The sequence below is a fragment of the Neophocaena asiaeorientalis genome, unplaced genomic scaffold (assembly GCF_003031525.2).
Source record: "Neophocaena asiaeorientalis asiaeorientalis breed wild unplaced genomic scaffold, Neophocaena_asiaeorientalis_V1.1 scaffold171, whole genome shotgun sequence".
NCBI classification, from domain to species: Eukaryota; Metazoa; Chordata; class Mammalia; order Artiodactyla; family Phocoenidae; genus Neophocaena; species Neophocaena asiaeorientalis.
The window spans coordinates 7,751,064-7,767,662 of record NW_020174013.1 but is presented as its reverse complement, the minus strand read 5'-3'; the positions used below and the strand labels follow the sequence as shown (position 1 = coordinate 7,767,662).

Sequence of the window (16,599 nt, the reverse complement as noted above, 5' to 3'; positions counted from 1 at the left end):
AAAAAAAAAAAAAAAAAACATGGAAGCTAAATAATACACTACTTAATAACCAAGAGATCACTTAAGACATCAAAGAGGAAATCAACAAATACCTAGAGACAAATAACAATGAAAACACAACGACCCAAAACCCGTGGGATGCAGCAAAACCAGTTCTAAGAGGGAAGTTTATAGCAATACAATCCTACCTCAAGAAATAAATTGATAAGAGACCTAAACGTAAGACCGGGCACTATAAAACTCTTAGAGGAAAACATAGGAAGAACACTCTTTGACATAAATCACAGCAAGGTCTTTTTTGATTCACCTCCTAGAGTAATGGAAATAAAAACAAAAGTAAACAAATGGGACCTAGTGAAAATTCAAAGCTTTCGCACAGCAAAGGAAACCATAAACAAGACGAAAAGACAACCCTCAGAATGGGAGAAAATATTTGTAAACGCATCAACGGACAAAGGATTAATCTCCAAAATATATAAACAGCTCATGCAGCTCAATAATAAAAAAACAACCCAATCCAAAAATGGGCAGAAGACCTAAATAGACATTTCTCCAAAGAAGACATACATATGGCCAAGAAGCACATGAAAAGCTGCTCAACATCACTAATTATTAGAGAAATGCAAATCAAAACTACAATGAAGGGGCTTCCCAAGGGGCGCAGTGGTTGAGTGTCTGCCTGCCGATGCCGGGGACACGGGTTCATGCCCCAGTCCAGGAAGTTCCCACATACCGTGGAGCGGCTGGGCCCATGAGCCATGGCTGCTGAGCCTGTGCGTCTGGAGCCTGTGCTCCGCAACAGGAGAGGCCACAACAGTGAGAGGCCCACGTTCCGCAAAAAAAAAAAAAAACTACAATGAGGTATCACCTCACACTGGATAGAATGGGCATCATCAGAAAATCTACAAATAACAAATGCTGGAGAGGGTGTGGAGAAAAGGGAACCCTCTTGCACTGTTGGTGGGAATGTAAATTGATACAGCTACTATGGAGAACAGTATGGAGGTTCCTTAAAAAACTACAAATAGAATTACCATATGACCCAGCAATCCCACTACTGGGCATATACCCTGAGAAAACCATAATTCAAAAAGACACATGCACCCCAATGTTCACTGCAGCACTATTTACAATGGCCGGGTCATGGAAGCAACCTAAATGCCCATCGATGGATGAATGGATAAAGAAGATGTGGTACATATATACAATGGAATATTACTCAGCTGTAAAAAGGAATGGAATTGGGTCATTTGTTGAGACGTAGATCGATCTAGAGACTGTCATACAGAGTGAAATAAGTCAGAAAGAGAAAAACAAATATCGTATATTAACGCATATATGTGGAACCTAGAAAAATGGTACAGATGAGCGAGTTTGCAGAGCAGAAATTGAGACACAGATGTAGGGAGCAAACGTATGGACACCAAAGGGGGAAGAGGCAGGGGAGCAGGTGGTGCTGGTGGGATGAATTGGGTGATTGGGATTGACATGTATACACTGATGTGTATAAAATTGATGACTAATAAGAGCCTGCTGTATAAAAAAAAAGTGCCTTGATAAAATGTTTAAAATAAGTCAGTATTATGTTAGTTTTTCTCTTTTACATTTACCAATATAAATATACGTTCATCTTTAAAAAAAAAAGAAAATGGACAAAAGACATGAAGAGACATTTCATTGAAGTGATATACAGATGGCAAATAAGCATGAAAAGATGTTTATCTGCAGGACTTGTTAAAATAAATTTCCAAACCCCACTCAAAATTCACTGCTCTAGAAAGTTTTTGCTTTTAAAATTTTTTAAATTGTGGAAAATATTGGGTTGGCCAAAGCGTTCCTTTGCGTTTTTTTGTAACATCTTATGGAAAAACCTGAACAAACATTTTGACCAACCCAATACACAAAACATAAAATTCAAAAAAAAAAGACAAATGCTTTCACACCTAGAGCCTTCTAAACATTTTAGTTTCTTTACTGCACAGTTAAAAGTTGATTTCATTCAAAATAATTATTGGTGGAATATTTTGTTTTTAGACTGATAAGCTACATACTTCTAATTCAAGAAAACATTCACATTCACCTTTTTAACCTAAAACACAATCCTAAATATTTTTAAGGAATCCAATGAAACCAATTATTAATCTTAATAAATCAGAGACATAAAAAAGAAAATCTCCTCCAATCACTGACGTATATGTCAACAAGGTTTGAACAGCGGGGGTCAGGGATGACCATTACATGTAAACACTTAAGGTTAAAGTATGTTCTGCAGAGTACACAAAAATCTATGTCATCTGTGACTATAGCAGTATAAAGTTCTATAATCAATTGAAATGTCAGTTTAACTTAAACAATGGGAAAAAACCCTTATAAATACAATGATGTATAAAATGTTGTCAACAAATAATTCTCTATGCTAAAAAAAAAAAGGAGTGAAAAAGCACGAATGACCTTGCTCAGCCCCTGCTGCAGAAAGTGATCCAAGTGATGCCAATAAAAACCAATGAAGAGTCCATCCCTCAATTCTTCACTTATGTAGGGATCTAAACCACAACCCTCAGTGCAAGATGTACAAGCACATCACACAACCATTCTTAAGACATGCTCTCTTGGTGTCTGTCTGCCATTTTCTACAATGGAATCAGAAGGCCTAAAAAGAGCACAAAATACAGTACATCTCTAGTAACTGATTCCCTGGATTAACAAACACTCTCCATTCCCTCTATTAAATATTCAGACTGGACCATGTGAACTGAATAGTGCCAGTTCACAATCCTGCCCTTCCCTGTTGAGTTGCTTGCCAAGTTAACTGTCCTTCTTCACAAGCTTTTTTATACCACCTGTCGGTATTGTCATGAATTAAATATTACAAAAACTAATGGAATAATAATTATTAGGAAGAAGGTCTTAAAGAAATCAAGTCCCACTCTCTCATTTACAAATGAGAAAACTGAGGTCCAAAGAGGGTGCTCACCATCATACAAATAGTTAAGGGTGGTAGATCTGGGACTAAAATCAATTGTATGAAATTCTATTCCAGAAATCATGCTGTCTCTTTCCGCATTGACAGTCTCAAACATATATCATCCTGCTTTAATTTAAATTGTACTGTGAGGGACTTCCCTGGCGGTCCAGTGGTTAAGACTCTGCGCTTCCAATGCAGGGGGCACAGTTTCGATCACTGGTTGGGGAACTAAGATCCCACACGTCGCGAGGCACAGCCAGAAAACTAAAAAAATAAAAAATTTTTTAATTAAAAAAATAAAAATAAATTGTACTGTGAAATATTCCATTAATCGGATTCTTCAGCCAAATATTCAGACCTCTAGGCCCCATTATTCATTCTGTAGGTGGTTGTGAGGTGTGTGTAAGCATGGAATGGTCATTTGCTACTTTTTCATCTGCTCTACATCCCTTCCCCTTGGGAAATGCCCCTCCCTCTCCCTATGCAATAATGGTAGGGTTGTTATTCTCCCTGCCACAGGGTGGGCTCATGACGCAGGCCAAAGTCCACTAGTCTCCTAGACACAGCAGTTGGTGCAAACTTCGCCTCTTAGAGTTCTTTGGAGGAAATGATTTGGGTGTTGGGGAAAAGGGTTATTTCTTCTGGATCACTAGCTGGGTGGATGATGAAGTTGCCAACAGCTATCTTTGCCATCAGGTAATGAGACACAACAAAGAGAAAAATATTACGGAATATCCACAGCCTCTATTGATATTGATCCATAGACTTTCAGACCTCATATGATTAAAGTGGGCACTAGACTCAAAAGTCAGCAATTTTCCACATTGAGGCAGAAGACAGATGGGCCCCAGGGTGAGCAGCCAGAGTTCATCCCCTGTGGACAGATACTCCAAAATAGCAGGAGGGAGAAGAGCTAAGCCCTGCCCAGATAAGAGATAAAAGACCACATATTCCTCATTCTTGAAGTCAAGGAGACCTTCTCCACTACACACACACAGAAAGGCTCCCTGAAGGTCAAAAAGGGAGGGGGTGCTACCCCATAGTAAGTGATGCCATCCTACCCATACACCTCTTCGCTGGAATCCATCTTGGCTAAGAGATGCACGCACACACACATGGGAGGACCCTGAGATATACCGATATGGACTCAGAACCAGGCAAAGCAAGATGATTGGCCAAAGGAAACCCAGAAGAAATGCCCCATAAAAGTGATTCAAACTACCACGAGGACACAACTCTCTCTCTGAGCTCGCCCATGTGTCTATCCACAGGTACTCTTTTCCTCCTAATAAACACTTGTTTCACTACTTTCCATCTCTATGTGGAAATTCACTTCTACAACAGCTGATGGGCCAGGGCCTTGTCACTGGCCACTGGTCCCTTATGGTCTAGTGGCTAAGATTCAGCACTCTCACTGCCACGGCCCAACCTCAGTCTCTGGCCATGAACCAAAATCCTGCTTCAAGCCACTGCAGGCTGAGGCCACCCAAGAGCAATGTGACCTAGTATCAAATGATGAACTAGGTCAACCAGGTTTTCTCTCAAAAATGTTAATTATAAAACATAGAAAATATTGAACAGTTAAGGTAAAGGGCCATGAGATAGCACTGGAGCCCTAGTGGAAAGAGAATTGTGAGGGAGAAAACAAGGAGACATAGCAGATGTCATGAAGATGTCACATAAGAGAGAGAAAAAGAATTGCATATCTTTAGCATTGTTTAGATTCCTCACAGTTTTCCAGTTGGATGCTAACAAGATGCAAATGGTCCCTTCATTTAAAACATATTTACTAAGAGCCTGCAAATGTTTAAAATACATGGAAGATTCGATTATTATAGAAAAATATTCACTTTCTCCCCTGCTCCCTCAAAGAAAAAAACACTTCTCTGCCTCCTAACTTTAGGCTTGGCTAAGTATCTTACTTTGGCCAACAGGATATTAGTAGGTGCTTAAAATGTGTTTCAGTGGTTGCGTTTGCTCTCTTATACCTCTGTCGTCACTATGAGAACATGTCAGCCCAGAATTAGAGGCATGTGGACCAAGCATGCAGCATAGAGCCACTCAGCTGATCACAGCCTATGTCAGTCAACTCCCAGGTGGCCCACAAACAGAATAAATGCTCACTGTTGAATGCAGTTGTGACAGTGTAGTTATTTGTTACTCACTGATACAGTACACTGAGGATGAGATGCTGTGGGCCACTTAAAGACTGTCCTTACTCAGGCTTTCCACAACATGTAACAGTATCTACTAAAAATCAACTAGCGAGAGCCAGTGCAGGAGATGGAGATTAATAAAATATCACCTTTTCCCAGGAAGAACTCCTATTGTAGTGAGAAAGTTGGACTCTGATCAAATGATCATAAAATAATGTGATATGAGGTTCACCCATATAGTGAGCTGAAGGTCTAACTCAGCCAGAGGAGTCAGCAGAGCCTTCACGTAAGAGGAGATTGAAATAGAGGTCTGAACGATAACAGTCATTCATCAAGTAGAGAAGTAGAAAGACTCTAAACAGAGGGCACATGTATACCAAGACATTAAACTTCAAAGCATGTGAGGAGTTCAAATGTCAGCCATAGCTGAAACTTATCCTTATTCTAATGTAGACAACAATTCAGAATGAATATAAGAGATGGTCAACTAGAATTTTTACTAGGAATTACTGAAGTCGTCACGATAAGATATGATTGATCATTTTAAGGCCCTAATTTACTATTCTGATACTTTAAATTTAGTTGATGTTTACTTCACTATAGAAATTTCCTATAGATAATGATCTATGAGGACTTGCATTTTATTATCCTATAATACCATTTGTAACATTAATTGCAAAACCAGATCATTAATGCCCTGCAAAGGCTTTCAATGCATCAGCAAACAAATGATCTTTGAGTTGTGTCATGACAGCACTGGAAGGCCACTGTATGAAAAGGTGACTCGAGACAATTGCAAACAAAGTAACCGCCAAAATACCAAAAGCACAATCTCAAGTAACCTGGCAATAGCTGGGAAACTCTCCTCGAAATATAAGTCAGAAATGGAAAATGTCCTGTTGAATAAAGTGTTCGGCAGGACACCCGAGGCAGAAGCATAACACTGGGATGTAAACAATAAACAGATTTCACTTCAAGCAGTTTGGAAAGAGCGTCAGTGTCGTCAAATCAGAAAATCTTCAAACCTGCACACGACTGAAGTTGCCAGCAACAGTAGCAACTTTTAAGTGCTAAAAGATAACCGCCAGTAAAAAAAATCAACATACTTAGACACCGAGAATCTCTCTGATCTCTTCAAACCATAAGATAAACATGTAACTTTCGCGTGAAAGCGAAGCGGGAGGGCGCCGGGGCAGCTCTTGCAACTCCCTTCGCTCTCCGCTCCACGAATGAAACCGAAGCAACACGTGCAACGTCACTGTCCCAACACAGTCAACCATGCTGATCACCAAGAGAGGGGACAGATTTGGAGCTAGAACCAGGCTAGGAGTTAAGAAGCAAGGGGAAGAAACCAGAGGAAGAAAGTAAAACAGAAGCAGGAAAGAATAGTATGGACTGGGGAGCGGCGGTCCCACCGACCCTACTGGCGAGCAAGGAGAAAAGTCCCTCAGATGCAGACTAATGTCTAGAAAGGGATCTTCTCCTTCGAGCTGAGTTTCCCAGGACTCAGCCTCGGCTGCCCCGTCCCTGCCCAATGCCACCTGATACCTCCTTTTGGCGCGGCCCTTAGGTGAACCAAGGGGGCGCTTTCCAGGAGGCTCCCAGCAAAACTGTGAGGGAACTCCCAGAGCTGCCAAGGGGAGAGTAGCTGCCTGTCGCTTGCGAGGGGAGTGGCCAAAGGCAAAAGTGAGTCGAGAGGGCTCTACCTTACCTGCCGCAGGAGCTTCCACCGGGCAGCACCCAAGGGCGCCGAGATTGCGGGTCCCTGAGCGGCGCTGCTGCTTGTCCGGCCCTCGCCCGCTGCGCGCTCAGCCTGGCCGGCCCCTGCGTCCGCGACTCGAGACTCCATCCGGCTGCAGCTGGCGAGATACCGCCGCCACAGCTCCCCCCTGCCAGGACCTGCCTACTTCTTCCCTGTCAGGATCTGTGACGCCGGGGTTCCCTCCCACTGCCCTAGCGCGCGCTCTCTCCCCGAATTCCGCATTTCCGGTAGTCGCGTCTCCTTAGCAACCAGGGCAGCGCGGCTCTCGCCACTGCACCATTTTGCTGGTGGCCATCTTGAGTGAGGGCAGACCGGAGAGTGAGGGAACTGTGGCAGACCTAGTGCGACGCCGCCCCCTTTGGTTCCCTTCTCTCCTGTTTCATCTCGAGCTCTGAAGACTAGCAAAGAACCAAAAGGCTTATATCTTTGAGCGTTAATGAACCCAGGAGGAGTAAAAAAAATATTCCTGACCACAATAAAGATGGCGGAATCCACTTAGCGCTCGTGCCAGACGGCGGTTACGTAGACGGCGTGCTGCAAACCAGCTCCGGGCGGTTCTGGGTAGGCTGTCGTTCCGCTAGCTGCAGAACGCAGACTTCGGCTGACCGTGAGTGAGGTGGGAGCTGCGCTCCTTCCTGAGAGCACCGGGGTCTCCGGCCTGCCTTCACTCGTTTCGGTGTCTAGAGCGAGACTGACTTTCAGTTTGCGTACGTATGGGGGGCGTAGGCTGGGAGTCTCTTCCCTTCATCCCGTCCTCACCCCCACCCAACCATCCCTCAGTCCCTTAGTCCTAGCTTTTTGACCGATGTCCCTTCATTGCGTGGCACATGGTACCGCTCCCTCTCACACTCGGATGCACAGGGAAAACGAACGGTTTCTCCCAGGAACACCCATTCGTCTACCCTACCCCCTATCCCCAGACTTGCCTACTGTCTTCTCCCAGTGGGTGAAAGATGGATGGATGGAGGCTACGGGCACGGATGTAGTGGTTTAGGGCCTTTATTTTATTTTCTTTTATTTTACTTTGTTTGTTTTTGCTGGTGTCAACTGCACATCCCCTATACCCACTCCCCCGTTATTTTGCTGCGACATAGAAAGAGGTTAAGAGGGGCAGGGGCGTCGTAGCGGATCCGAGCTGTGGTAAAGCTGACGCACTATTGTATAATACTTTTGATACCGAGGAGCAATTTGTGGAAGACTTCCATGATGACATTCAACAGTGTGCAACATACCTAGATTTTTCCTGCCCTAAAAATAGTAGCCACCGTTTGTTGAGTGGTTGCTACCCGCCAGACACTTCATTAAGATTTTAACACAAATTGTTTCATTCTTAGAATAGCTATTTCATAGAGTAAGTGGGATCCTTATCTCTGTTTTGCAGATGATGAAACTAAGCACAGGTGGTAAGTGCAGGAATGAAGACCTGAACCCAGGTTTCTCTGACTTAACTACTTACTAGCTTTACTTACCTTGATAGGTTAATAAGCACCAGCTTCCCAACAGAAAACAGGTGGCATCACATTTCATGTGTGCCTCCTGAAGTGTTTTTTGTTTTTTTCAACTAAAGAGCTAAACACGTTTTTGACATTAAAGTCAAGTTGTTGTTATGTCCAGATAGACTTATTGCTCTACTATTACTGTTCAGGTGACCTGGGGTAGTTGCTTAAACCTTCCTGAGCCACAGTTCGCTCACCTGTAAGGCCAACATCATAATAGCTGCTCGATCAGGTCCCTATGAAGTTTAAATTAAGTGAAGTATATAAAAGCATGTGGCATGAAGCAAACGCTCAATAAATACTAATCCCTTCTCCTCTACCTTTATGAAGTAATTGGACTTTTCCAGTTTATCCTCCACATACAAACCAAAGATAAGTTATGAATTATGTGAAATCAAAGCCGTTTTGCCTTTAAAAGCCCTCAGAGTTCCTGAGATGCCTCCATTAAGTCTATGTATTTATTTGCAAATTTTTATTTTGTTTTTTTGTTTTCTGTTTGTTTTAGTTTGCCCATGTGTGTACCAGAATCAGTGCTGTTTGAGCCTGACAGGATTGACTTTACAAATGAGACATTTATGTCACATCTGCCAAGAAGTGTGATTTAAATTAAACTTTACCTTTTACAAGTTTTCAGATACTTTGAGTTATCAGCTGTCTGCGGTTATTTGTAACTGGAGGGGTACACAGCCCCAAAGGGGAGGGATAAGAACTGCAGATCTTAGATGCTCTAAGAACCCACTACTATATAATCATTCCTATGAAAATCATTCATGTGCTGGCAGCCCCAAAGGGAGCATAAACCAGGGACTTTGATATCATGCAGCAGAAGAGCAAATTATATCTCCAGGCTTTGAAGTATAGTATTCCTCACCTTGGGAAATGCATGCAGAAACAGCACGTGAGTCACTGTAACTTCGCTGATCATTATTACAATAGAATAAAATTGAAAAAATATCACCTAACCAAGTGTCTGCAGAATAAACCCAGGATATCAGAGTTAGCAAGAAACATCCCAAGTCGGAACTTCTCGTGTAAGGTATGGACTGTTTAAGTTAACCTATGTGTAGACCTTTAAGATTAATTTTAGTTTAAAAATAAAGAATGGGTTGGATATCAGTTACTAATTTTCTCAGTAATTCTGGTTTGATTTTTTAAATATTCAGGCTTAATTGTAGTCATATATATATATGTATAAAAGAATATATACATATATATTTATAGAGCTCTAATGTAATATATAAAAATGTAGTTTTATAAAAAATGATTCATCTTAAGAACTCCTTATTGTGCCTGCCAGTGCAATTCAAAGTATAATTTGGCTTTCTAAAATTCCTAGACTAACATAATAGCTCTTAATAAAAGTCTGATAATATGCTGATTGTTTTATGAATCCCAAATTAGGAAACTTCAGTAAAGACCATGTAATTGTGTTACTTCTCTGTAAAAAAAAAAAAAAAAAAAAAACGAAAAAGCGATTTGCATTTTATACCGCTTGTGTCCTTCAGGAAGGTGCTTTCAGACCATTGTACTCTGGCCAGACCCCAAGCTGTGGGCATGACCTCAGCTTTGAGGACCTGTTGCTCTTGTATGTAGAATGACCACATATCCTGGGTTGCCTCCGACAGTCTCAGTCTACACATATTTTCCCTATGTTATTATTAATAGTGTCCCCTTTCCTCTCAGAAGTGTCTTGCTTAGGATAGTAAATTATATGTGCATCCTGATTATTTGAGATTAAGCTATTTATGCTGCTCTGACACCCCCTCCCCTACCTCATACTTGCTATGTTCCTTAGATTCCTTAAATTGTGTTTAGGGATGATATTCTTGCAATATGTAACGTATTTTGTTATTTTAATATCTTAATTTCTGGTTTTAATTGTTTTGTTACATACTAATATTTTTAGTCTGTTTTGGCTTATTTTTTATTGTAGTAAAATACAGGTAACAAAATTTTCCACTTTAACCATTTTTAAGTGTATAATTCAGTGGCATTAATTACATCACAGTGTTGTACAGCTGTTACAACTATTTGCAAAACCCTGTCCTCACCTGAAGAAAATACCCATTAAGCAAGAACTCCCCACTGCTGCTTTCCTGAGCCCCTGGAAACCTTTAATCTTCTTTCTGTCTCTATGAATTTCCCTATTCTAGATAATTCATATAAGTGGAATTATATAATATCCTTTTGTGTTTGGCTTATTTCACTTAGCATAATGTTTTCAAGGTTCATTCGTATTGTAGCATATCTGGGAAGTTTGTTCCTTTTAGTGGCTGAATTATATTCCATTATATGTATATACCACATTTTGTTTATCCATTCATCTGTTGACAGACACTTGAGCAGCTTCATCTGTTTAGAAAAATGATATTTTTAATATTCTACTCAATTCTTCTGGTTTTTAATTTAATTTTTGCTCTTTTTGTAGCTCATACTTATTTGTTATGGGGAGTTTGGGGGGAGTTTTGTTGTTTGCTTTCAACTTTATCTGTTAGTGCTAGAATTTTACTCTTTACACTTAAGTCATTCAAATTTTTCTTTTTATAGCATCTTAGTTTAGCACTTTCTGTACTCAAATTTTTTATGTCTTTTATTTCATTTTTATTTCTGTGTGTGTGTATTTGCACACAGGTCCTACTTTAGAAAGATAAACTTTAAAATTTTACCTATTGGACACATTTTAGCATTTAGATCTTTTTACTTTGAATTGTGTTTAGAACACTTTGTCATCTTGTACTTTTATCTTAAGTCTTAGTTTATAAATAGTAGGCAGAAATTACCATCAGAGTGACAGCTGTGAGATTAGCTCTCACCCTGTGCAGGAGTTGGACTATTTTTTCCCTCCATTTGTCCCTGAAGCAACTTTTCAGTTCTCTTTCATGGAATCCTGTCACCTGGAAGCTTTAACCTGATTCAGTGACTCCAAGAAAAGGAGCTTTATTAATAATTCTTTCACCTGGTAGTGGTCCTGCTTTCACATGTCATATATCAACCATTCCTTCTGTGAGAAATGATATGATATAAAAACTGTGGTCTCTGTCCTTTACGATCACTGGGACCTGAGGAAGCTGTGAAAAGACCTGTAGTCTAGAATGCACATTTAAGTAAACATCCAGTCAGTTCCAACTTTGTCCACTCCTATGGGAATAACAAATTAGAAAAAGTAATTAGTGCCTGTAGACAAATTAAAATATATTTACTTAAAGACTTATAAGTTAACTAAAGAGTAAGAGAGGGCAGCCTGTGTAATATAGAAATGCCAGAAAGCAAGAGATCTAGCCGTCACTGCTGTGTCTGTGAACTAGTCAGGACTTTTATCTTTCTGACTGGAAATAGGGGAGTTTCAACTTGGTGTTCTCTAAAAGTCCTCCAAATGCTAAAATTTCCTGATTTTATATCTCTACCGTGTTACCTTACCAACAAATTGCCATCTATACATTTGGGACTCTAGTACCAACTCCTGCAGTCAGGCTGTGTATCAGAAATCCTGGGGAACTTTTTAGAAATGCAAGTTCCTGGATCTCACCCCACATGTGCTGGATCAGAATCTCTAATGGCTGAGGCCTACGGATCTCTTTTTTTGTTTTGTTTTAAGTTCCTCAACTAATTCTGAAATTCTCAGTCTGCCAGTGACAGTGGACCTGCATTTAGGAACTAGACACATTTGTGATCAAACGTTGCTGACCTAAACCTCATTGAATTCATTTAGTTCTGAAGTTCTTACTGGCAGATACTTTGACTTTCCATTTTACATTAGCCACATGGCAAGAGGAACTTATTCCATTACCCTCATGCACCAGCTAGTAATATTCAAAGACTAGCATCAAACCAGATACCACATTTCTTTATCTTTCACATCATCCTATTCTGCTCTGCCTACAAAGATAATTCCTAAAATCTTTGATCATGATAAATTGAATGATATACAAAAGGAAAACCAAGTAAGGAAAAGAAAATGTTTAAACATTTGTTCATTGACTCTCTGCAATATAGATTAGCAGTTCTTACAGTAGTTTCTAAGGTAGATAGGTTGACAGATACCTCCTTCACTGGCACTAGTGATCTATGATTTGTGGGATCACTGGTTCTAACAGGTTCAAAACATCATCAGGAAAGCCAGAAAGAAAAGAAAAATTGTACTCTCACAATAGTTTTTTTTTTTAATAATAGTTCATGAAGTGGGACAGCATTGTAGCTACCACTTCTTTTTTTAATTTAATTTATTTTTTTATACAGCAGGTTCTTATTAGTCATCCATTTTATACACATCAGTGTATACATGTCAATCCCAATCTCCCAATTCATCACACCACCCCCTCCCACCCCCACCACTTTCCCCCCTTGGTGTCCATACGTTTGTTCTATACATCTGTGTCTCAGTTTCTGCTCTGCAAACCGGTTCATCTGTACCATTTTCTAGGTTCCACATATATGCGTTAATATACGATATTTGTTTTTCTCTTTCTGACTTGTTTCATTCTGTATGACAGTCTCTAGATGTGTCCACATCTCTACAAATGACCCAATTTCGTTCCTTTATATGGCTGAGTAATATTCCATTGTATATATGTACAACATCTTTATCCATTCATCTTTCGATGGGCATTTAGGTTGTGTCCATGATCTGGCTATTGTAAATAGTGCTGCAGTGAACATTGGGGTGTATGTGTCTTTTTGAATTATGGTTTTCTCTGGGTATATGCCCAGTAGTGGGATTGCTGGATCATCCTCGTAGAATGAGTTTGGGAGTGTTCCTTCCTCCACAATTTTTTGGAAGAGTTTGAGAAGGATGGGTGTTAGCTCTCCTCTAAGTGTTTGCTAGAATTCAGCTGTGAAGCCATCTGGTCCTGGACTTTTGTATGTTGGAAGATTTTTAATCACAGTTTCAACTGCATTACTTGTGATTGGTCTGTTCATATTTTCTATTTCTTCCTGGTTCAGTCTTGGAAGGTTATATGTTTGTAAGAATTTGTCCATTTTTTCCAGGTTGTCCATTTTACTGGCATGGAGTTGCTTGTAGTAGTGTCTTAGGATGCTTTGTATTTCTGTGGTGTCTGTCGTAACTTCTCCTTTTCATTTCTAATTTTATTGATTTGAGTCCTCTCCCTCTTTTTCTTGATGAGTCTGACTAATGGTTTATCAATTTTGTTTATCAATGAACCAGCTTTTACTTTTATTGATCTTTGCTACTGTTTCCTTCATTTCTTTTTCATTTATTTCTGCTCTGATCTTTATGATTTCTTTCCTTCTGCTAACTTTCGGTTTTGTTTGTTCTTCTTTCTCTAGTTCCTATAGGTGTAAGGTTAGATTGTTTATTTAACATTTTTCTTGTTTCTTGAGGTAGGCTTGTATAGCTATAAACTTCCCTCTTAGAACTGCTTTTGCTGCAACCATAGGTTTTGGATCATCGTGTTTTCATTGTCATTTGTCACTCGGTATTTTTTGATTTTCTCTTTGACTTCTTCGGTGATCTCTTGGTTATTTTGTAACGTATTGTTTAGCCTCCATGTGTTTGTGTTTTTTACGTTTTTTCCTTGTAATTCATTTCTAATCTTATAGCGTGGTCAGAAAAGATGCTTGATATGATTTCAGTTTTCTTAAGTTTACTGTGGCTTGATTTGTGATCCAAGATGTCATCTATCCTGGAGAATGTTCCATGCACAGTTGAGAAGAAAGTGTAATCTGCTGTTTTTGGGTGGAATGTCCTATAAACATCAATTAAATTTATCTGGTCTGTTGTGTCATTTAAAGCTTGTGTTTCCTTATTAATTTTTCGTTGGTTCATCTGTCCATTGGTGTAAGTGAGGTGTTAAAGTCCCACACTATTATTGTGTTACTGTCGATTTCCTCTTTTAGAGCTGTTAATAGTTGCCTTATATATTGAGGTGCTTCTATGTTGGGTGCATGTATATTTATAATTGGTATATCTTCGTCTTGGATTGATCCATTGACCATTATGTAGTATCCTTCCATGTCTCTTGTAACATTCTTTATTTTAAAGTCTATTTTATCTGATATGAGTATTGTTACTCCAGCTTTCTTTTGATTTCCATTTGCATGGAATATCTTTTTCCATCCCCTCACTTTCAGTCTGTATGTGTCCCTAGGTCTGAAATGGGTCTCTTGTAGACAGCATATATATGGGTCTTGTATTTGTATCTATTAAGCAAGCCTGTGTCTTTTGGTTGGAGCATTTAAACCATTCACTTTTAAGGCAACTATCGATATGTATGTTCCTATGACCATTTTCTTAATTGTTTTGGGTTTGTTTTTGTAGGTCCTTTTCTTCTCTTGTGTTTCCCACTTAGAGGAGTTCCTTTAGCATTTGTTGTAGAGCTGGTTTGATGGTGCTGAATTCTCTTAGCTGTTGCTTGTCTGTAAAGCTTTTGATTTCTCCATCGAATCTGAATGAGATCCTTGCTGGTAGAGTAATCTTGGTGGTAGGTTCTTCCCTTTCATTACTTTAAGTATATCATGCCGCTCCCTTCTGGCTTGTAGAGTTTCTGCTGAGAATCAGCTGTTAACCTTATGGTAGTTCCCTTGTATGTTATTTGTTGTTTTTCCCTTGCTGCTTTCAGTAATTTTTCTTTGTCTTTAATTTTTGCCAATTTGATTACTATGTGTCTCGGCATGTTTCTCCTTGGGTTTATCCTGTATGGGACTCTCTGCGCTTCCTGGACTTGGGTGGCTGTTTCCTTTCCCATGTTAGGGAAGTTTTCGACTATAATGTTTCCAAATATTTTCTTGCGTCTTTTCTCTCTTTTTCTTCTCCTTCTGGGACCCCTATAATGCAAATGTTGTTGCGTTTAATGTTGTCCCAGAGGTCTCTTAGGCTGTCTTCATTTCTTTTCATCCTTTTTTCTTTATTCTGTTCTGCAGCAGTGAATTCCACGATTCTGTCTTCCAGGTCACTTATCCATTCTTCTGCCTCAGTTATTCTGCTATTGATTCCTTCTAGTGTGTTTTTCATTTCAGTTATGGTATTCTTCATCTCTCTTTTTTCTTTAATTCTTCTAGATCTTTATTAAACACTTCTTGCATCTTCTCAACCTTTGCCTCCATTCTTTTTCCAACGTCCTGGATCATCTTCACTGTCATTATTTTAAATTCTCTTTCTGGAAGATTGCCTATCTCCGTTTTGTTTAGTTGTTTTTCCAGGGTTTTTTCTTGTTCCATCATCTGGTACATAGCCCTCTGCCTTTTCATCTTGTCTGTCTTTCTGTGAATGTGGTTTTTGTTCCACAGGCTGCAGAATTGTATGTAGCTACCACTTCTTTATTTTTTGTTTTTTTCTCCACTTTCCATTTACTCTTTAACCTGCTGTAGTACGGCTCCCCTCCTCCATTAAAACCTCTGTCATTGTCACCAAAGATGTAATATATTTCAACCTAGTAGACACTTCCCTTTCCTCATCTCAGAGGTGCTCTCAGCAGATTTGACATGCTTGACCATTCCCTCCTTGAAACACTCTTTTGGCCTCTTGACTCCACGTTTTCCTGGTTTTTCTCCTACTTTACAAACCAAACCTTCTCAATCTCCTTTTCTAACTTTGCTTCCATATAACTTCTCAACTGCGAAGTTTCTCAGGGCTTGGTCCTGGCGCTTTTTTCTCTCCTTAATTTCTTCCTAAGTAATTTTTTCCATTCACATGGACTTAGTACCATAGCAGTTATTATTTTCATCCCAGACTCACCTCTGTGCTGCACAGAATTAATCTCCAGTTGGACATCTTACTGACTTCTCAAACTGTCCACAGTTGAACTTCAGCTCTCCCAGCCCTGACTCAGCTCCTCTTTATCTCATGGCTCTGTACTCAGCTGTTCAAGGCAGAACATGGGGAAACATATTTTATTCCTTCTGTTCCTTTACCCTGCCATCACATCCGTTAACAGTGCATACCAAACGAGCTTTGTGATTTTTACCATGTCACTATACCACCTAGCCTATTATTTACTTAATTATTTTTGTTTAACCAACTTGTCTCATCCCAAGGAATAATAGTAAGTCACCAGTCTGATGTGCTAGTTATAGTCTTTCTAATTAAATATTCATATACTCCAAGTCATGTATACCATCATGTCTGACATGCTTTCAGAAACACATTGTATTAACCTCTAAAATGTATGGTGAATCTGTCCATATTTCTCTATCTATACCATCATCACTCACCTGGACAACTGGTGAAGCCACCTAACTAGGTTTCTTGCTTGCATCTTCCCT

The 16,599-nt window shown here is 39.7% G+C and overlaps 2 protein-coding genes across 5 annotated transcripts in view; one reads left to right on the top strand and one right to left on the bottom strand.

Moving 5' to 3' along the window:
* The window catches only part of CAMKMT (calmodulin-lysine N-methyltransferase), a 393,792-nt gene extending 386,801 nt beyond the window's left edge, over window positions 1-6,991 (bottom strand). The window contains exon 1 of the mRNA XM_024753516.1: window positions 6,833-6,991. Coding sequence (XP_024609284.1) covers window positions 6,833-6,970 — 138 coding nt within the window. The 5' untranslated portion in view covers window positions 6,971-6,991. The remainder of the gene's footprint in view (window positions 1-6,832) is intronic.
* Window positions 6,992-7,421: 430 nt separating this feature from the next.
* PREPL (prolyl endopeptidase like) overlaps window positions 7,422-16,599 on the top strand; it is a 57,233-nt gene continuing 48,055 nt past the window's right edge. For 2 of the 4 annotated variants that reach the window (XR_003004279.1, XM_024753464.1), the window contains exons 1-2: window positions 7,454-7,590; window positions 8,885-9,415. Coding sequence is in view for 1 of the 4 variants with exons in the window: in XM_024753464.1 (XP_024609232.1) it covers window positions 9,197-9,415 (219 nt within the window). In the remaining 3 variants the exon portion in view is untranslated. Of the gene's footprint in view, window positions 7,591-8,884; window positions 9,416-16,599 lie in introns of all 4 variants that reach the window. The other 2 variants (XM_024753466.1, XM_024753465.1) reach the window with 2 other exon arrangements.